The sequence below is a fragment of the Limulus polyphemus genome, unplaced genomic scaffold, assembly GCF_000517525.1.
Source record: "Limulus polyphemus unplaced genomic scaffold, Limulus_polyphemus-2.1.2 Scaffold1067, whole genome shotgun sequence".
Classification (NCBI taxonomy): Eukaryota; Metazoa; Arthropoda; class Merostomata; order Xiphosura; family Limulidae; genus Limulus; species Limulus polyphemus.
In genome coordinates this window covers 314869-320868 of record NW_013666677.1, presented here as the reverse complement: position 1 = coordinate 320868, position 6000 = coordinate 314869, and the positions used below count along the sequence as shown (strand labels likewise).

The following is a 6000-nucleotide window of genomic DNA, read 5'->3' as shown; positions in this document are numbered from 1 at the left end:
GTTGTTCATCTATCGATACTCCTACAGTCAAAACTTAAGTTTACCAAAGTTTATTACTTAACAATTTCAAACAAGAGAGAGTAAACACCTTGTATGTATTATTCTATAATGAGATAGCCAACCAGCAGTAAAATTGCAACAAATACACTTCAAACTGAATAGTATAGACCAGTAAGCATGTGACAAAAGTGAAACTGTCTGAAGTTAATAAAACTGAGCAAACTGCTCTTGGAAACACCTGTTGATATGACATTGCTTGAAGCATAGATGGGTTCCAGAAATAAAGCAAGTTATATCCTTCTCTGAGTGAAAACCAAGAAGTACAGACACCAAAAACTAATGTACAAAAAGATTGAAATCTGAGGATTGAGATGGCTCTTCAAGATAAACTGACAGATTGCCAAGAACCAACAGAAAAACAATAAGAGAATCTCTAACAGGTTTCTGCTCAATGCCCAGTCAGATTATCTTATGGAACTGTCATTTTAATCCTGTAAAAAATTATAAATACCCCAAAACATGCTTCCTTTAATAAAATTTTCAGGCAAAGGACCAAGTCTGATAATGTAAGTTGCTTCTTATATAATCTTTTTTCCCATCCACAAAATCAAAGACCCTCAAGTTTGATAAACTTGTGCATGGTTTGTTTCCAATGTCATACATAATGAAAGCAGTATAAAAGTTTCTATTTCATTCAAATTCAGCACCTAACTATCAAACAAAGACACATTATCCAGAGCTGGCTTGTCAGTTTCAGACTTCTGATGATCCAGAGGAAGTTCACAGACCTCTTGTGCATAACCATCAATAATCAGAGGTCAACAGAAAGTTACCTGGACTTCCCACTGTAACACAGTAAACTAGCAGAAGTCCAGAGGAAGCTGGTAATCAAACAACCACAGACTGAGCCAGAGGAAATGGAAGCAGAACATGTCTTTGGCCTGTTTTAACAACTGGACTCGAGAAGCCATCACAAATGAGGAACTAGAGGATCTTCCACACTTCAACTGAAAAGATGTTGAATTGGAGTAAGTGAAATAATTTACTTTTTTTTACAACTCAGTTGATCAATATAATTGTCACTGGAACAAATGGTTTCCACATGACAAAGGAACATTTGCACACATTTCTTTCATGTGCAGTATGTACTAAAAAAAATCATGCAAAACAACACCGAAGATAGTACAACAATGTCATGAAGAATAATATAACAAGCCTAAAAACCTTCAACTGCATTTGTATCCAAATTCGGTATGATATACTAACATTCTTCCAACTATATTGTAATGCAATATAAAAAGTCTAACATCATCTGAATAGTTTGTCATCACAGATCTCGTAGCTTACTGTACTCGCTAACTCTAAATATCCTTTCCTGATGTCAAATAAAAATGTTCCTGTAGCTTTGAAATGGAGTTAACATAAATTATTACAATAGAAAGTAACATCAAAAGAAACTACAAAAAAATCACCTGTCTGTTATCTGTTCCTAAGTATTAACTTCATATTAGAATCCTTTGTTTACCAGTGTGAGAGCTCTTGCTAGATTTTTCAAGAAGCTACAAACCACTGCTACAACTACCTTATACTCGACACTGCAATGCTTCTCAACTGGGTGAATGGTTCACCCAGGGGTTTATGAGATCAGAATCAGGGTGAATAGCAGGATGAATGAGTATTATCAATTATATAACAAATTCAAGAGCAAAAAGTCATCAGTTATTATTATTTATTCTAGTTGTAGTATGATGTATATTTATGTCATAATAAAGAATTTCGCACTTTCGTTTAGTACTTCTTTGTCTTTTTTTCGAACTGGCGTGAGTAAGCTGTTGTGAAAAACTTATAAGGGTGAATGATATTGGAAAGGGTTGAGAAACACTGCAACTTATAGGGGTGAATGACATTGGAAAAGGTTGAGAAACACTGCAACTTATAGGGCTGAATGACACTGGAAAGGGTTGAGAAGCACTGCAACTTATAGGGCTGAATGATACTGGAAAAGGTTGAGAAACACTGCAACTTATAGGGATGAATGATACTGGAAAAGGGTGAGAAACTGTAACTATTGGGCTGAATGATACTGGAAAAGGTTGAGAAGCACTCCACCTTATAGGGCTGAATGATACTGGAAAAGGTTGAGAAACACTGCAACTTATAGGGGTGAATGATACTGGAAAAGGTTAAGAAGCACTGCGACTTAAAGCTGAATGATACTGGAAAGGGTTGAGAAACACTGCAACTTATAGTGGATGAATGATACTGGAAAAGGTTGAGAAGCACTGGTCTACAGAAATGGGAATAAAGAAAAATAAGTTCCATATAGTTGTCGTTAGTGGCTGTTTCCATCTTTTTTTTTTCAAAGCTTAGATTCTATAGTAATTGTTCACACAACATTCTGTATGACATTATAAAAGGCTGGCCACAAAGGGCTGTAGTAACAAAACAAGTGAGGAAGGGAAAATGACATGAGAAACAAGACATGATCATCATATTTCTAAAGGACAATAGCTTCTGAGCAAATATGTACCTGTACATTGGGATAATCATATATTCATAAAAACAAACTCATAAATGTGTTGTTTACAAACAAGCAAGGCTTAATGGAACTCTGCAGAAATTAAATATGAATCTTTTTTTATTTTTTTTTGTGTGAAATACTGCAAATAAAAGCTATATAATTTTAAAATATTGATAAAACAGAACTAGAATCATATTTTTTTATCCGCTATTAACTACAGCAGAAGACAGATTTTGTCAAAAATCTATTTCTCTAATAGATCGAGTTAAGAAAAATGCTTTACCGGAGGGCAGGTATTTCTGTTAGTAATAATAATAACAAAACTCATTACCACAGAAAACTACCACATTGTAAGTTGCAGCAAGACAGGACTAATTACATCATATTTCAGTTAAATCACAAAATGCTAAGGATGAACCCATCACAGCCTTGTAACCAACAGTTTGTGAAATTGTTATATCACACTGAACATCATTACAATATTCTATACAATGTTCTTTAGGAGAAAAATTCATAAAACAGATACCTCTTCTTTGTCCACAAAGGCATCCAAATCTCCCCCATCTTTGATTTCTCCTTTTTTATTGAGTTCTCTAAACTTTTTCTTCTTGCTCCAACCTTTCTTGTTATCTTTAACCAGAAAATAAAAGAGTAAAGTCTTAAAAAATGAAAATAACCAAATAAAGCACCAATCAGAACAAGTTGTGATCTCTTCCTGCTAGAAACATCAGTAAAAAAACTAACTAAAACACTAGAGAATTAAGACTAGTAATTACCTTCAAAATACTAAAGAAAAACTACCAATTTATTTATAATTCCATATGATTCAATCTAAAGATGCAGTTTAAATGACTAGAATTCAGAGCTGTAATAAAGGGCAGATTCTGACCTTCAGTAGTACTGATTTGCATAATTTACTAATGATGTCATCATAATTACTCGTTTATATTTGATTGAAAACCCTTTTCTTTCACATATAATCTATATGAATGAAATAAAGGCATTCATTTGTAGTTTTAAAATGTTATTTAAAACAATCATGTTCTTATACTGAAAACAAAATACACGTTGTTTATGTACACATGTTTATGTTACACGTAATACACTAAGCTCGTATTGCATGAGCACCTTTCCCTGACAATTAAAATATTGCAGTTGACACAAGTCAAACAAATCTTTATGTAACAGTCATCAATATAAGCAGAACAAGTCAGTCTTTTTAACATAACATTGTTGATTAATTAAACATTAAAAATATTAATGTTAATCTATATTTTGTGTTTCATGCTTACTAAAACATAACACTCCTCTTACATAATGCAGCTTCTAAACATAATGATCTACTCCAATACACAGAAAGAACTGCTACAAATAGTTTTGATAGTGTTTGTTTTTTTATATTTAATTAATGGGCATTATTCAAACCAAACCGTTAAGTTTTCCATGTAAGTGACATAACTATTCAAACATTGTAAAGTAGTTTCTGTTGACAAGAAAAAACATCTGACATTGCTCGAATGCCACCTAAAGAAACTTTGAATGTTTACAACTATCTTTGAATTCCTGGCTAACAAACAATTCTTTGAACACAGCCTTACTAGAAACTACAATTCATTAAAATTGTGCTTAAAAAAATAACTTTTATAATGAAAGTCCAATATTAACTACTTGTACGTGTTCCATGCAAGTTATACTTTTATAAAAAATGAAAAACATACTTGAATAATTTATCTTCATCATGAATTTAACATAATCTACAGACAACAAGGTAACATTTGGTCTTTCAAGGCCATACTTACACAACCAAGGACAGAATTATCCATAAAAAGTTTTCAAGATTATCTGAGGTATTAATAGTATAAAGTCCTCTTGTTTCTTTGCACTACATTCTGAAGATAAGGACATGAGAAGACGCAGACTAGGCTCCAGTTAAGACACTTTACACGTTTCTAACAGTGACTGTCACATGGAATGTACATTTACGAAGGAAACTAATGATTTATTCAATAACAAAGAGTGTACTGCAAGGACATTCTTGTAGGAATAAAAGGTTCATTTATCCATATGTTATACAATTAAAGGAAACTCAGTTTAAAAGTAAATTATTTTAAATATTTTCCATAAATCTGTAGAAGAACCTATAAATTCTTTAAGGGCATATGGATGAAGAAATCACAAACATATAAACCCAAGTTTCATCCTCTTTTTCATAATTTAAATAATTTATCCACATTAAAAAGTAGTTATCAGTTTACTCAGGTACCTTATGAAGTTGGCTAATCCACCTTTGTTAATCATCTAGTTATTTGTTCGATAGGTTTCATAACAGATGTACAACAAGGGACTGTTTGGTCTTTCAAGGTTATCCCGTCCTTACACAACCATCATCAAGAAAAATAATATATAGAATAATTTGAAACCCACCTTTTATTTCTCAGGAATTCATCAACACCCCTCTTATATTCCTGTAACATTCTGGTGCTTGCTGCTGTTGAAAACTCATTCATTAAGCTAATCACACTTTTAAAAATATAAAGCTGTCTTGACTGGAACCTAGCCTCTCTCATTTCAAATCTCAAACTGTTTTCCTTTCATCCTATTGTTTGTCGGATACAGCACAAAGAAACTAAAGGCCCCTATTCTACTAATTATATTGGTTTGTCTACCTATGTTTATTATCAAATCACATGGTTTGTAGAAGTTGATTATAAAGATAGCCTGTGAACTAGCATGGAAACCTGGTCAGTAGATGTTGGGTATCTTTGTTAATTATCACCTGAACCCGCATAAACACTTGAAATACTTCTTTTTCAAGGTCAGTTTGAAAGGAATTATACATTCTTTTACCAGAAAAACCAGTAAATTAGTTATAAATTTATTTCACCTTTAATATTTGTAAAACCAGTGAGTCAATAAATGTAAATAATAATAATAAAAACAGCTGATAACACAATCTAATCAACAAATGTTTTCAGTCCACATAAACATTTAAAATCAGCACACTTGGTTTGACTTGCCAAGTATTAGCATTTTGCTTATCAAGATTTTTCTGTTCAAATTTTTAATAATAAAATTTCTACTTGAGTTTGTTTCCAATAGATATCAATAAAAATGCAAACAAGTACTTAAAACCATGTCAAAAATATTTTATACCTATTAAAAATTAATGTTTTTAAATTTAAAAACTAACATTTATATTAATAAAGTTATTCGTTTATATATATATATATATATATACACCTAAGTACTGTTAAAGTAAATATGAGTTAATTACTTCTTCCCATGCTTGTTAATTAACTAAACTGCCTAAAACTTCTTTATGATCTTATCCCTTAATGCCATTATGAACGCTTATCAACTTTGTAATATATAACGAAAACACATTAAGATATGCATTGTAGTTATACTGCAGAAACACGTGTATTATGTAGTTGAATTTGAAGTAGTTCTCATAGCTGACAAGGAATAACTGGTGTAAG

At 31.8% G+C, this 6000-nt stretch overlaps 1 protein-coding gene across 1 annotated transcript in view; it reads right to left on the bottom strand.

The window, feature by feature from the left end:
* The window catches only part of LOC106461962 (eukaryotic translation initiation factor 4 gamma 3-like), a 70477-nt gene that overhangs the window by 33357 nt on the left and 31120 nt on the right, over positions 1-6000 (bottom strand). The window contains exon 7 of the mRNA XM_013921831.2: positions 3048-3151. Coding sequence (XP_013777285.1) covers positions 3048-3151 — 104 coding nt within the window. The remainder of the gene's footprint in view (positions 1-3047; positions 3152-6000) is intronic.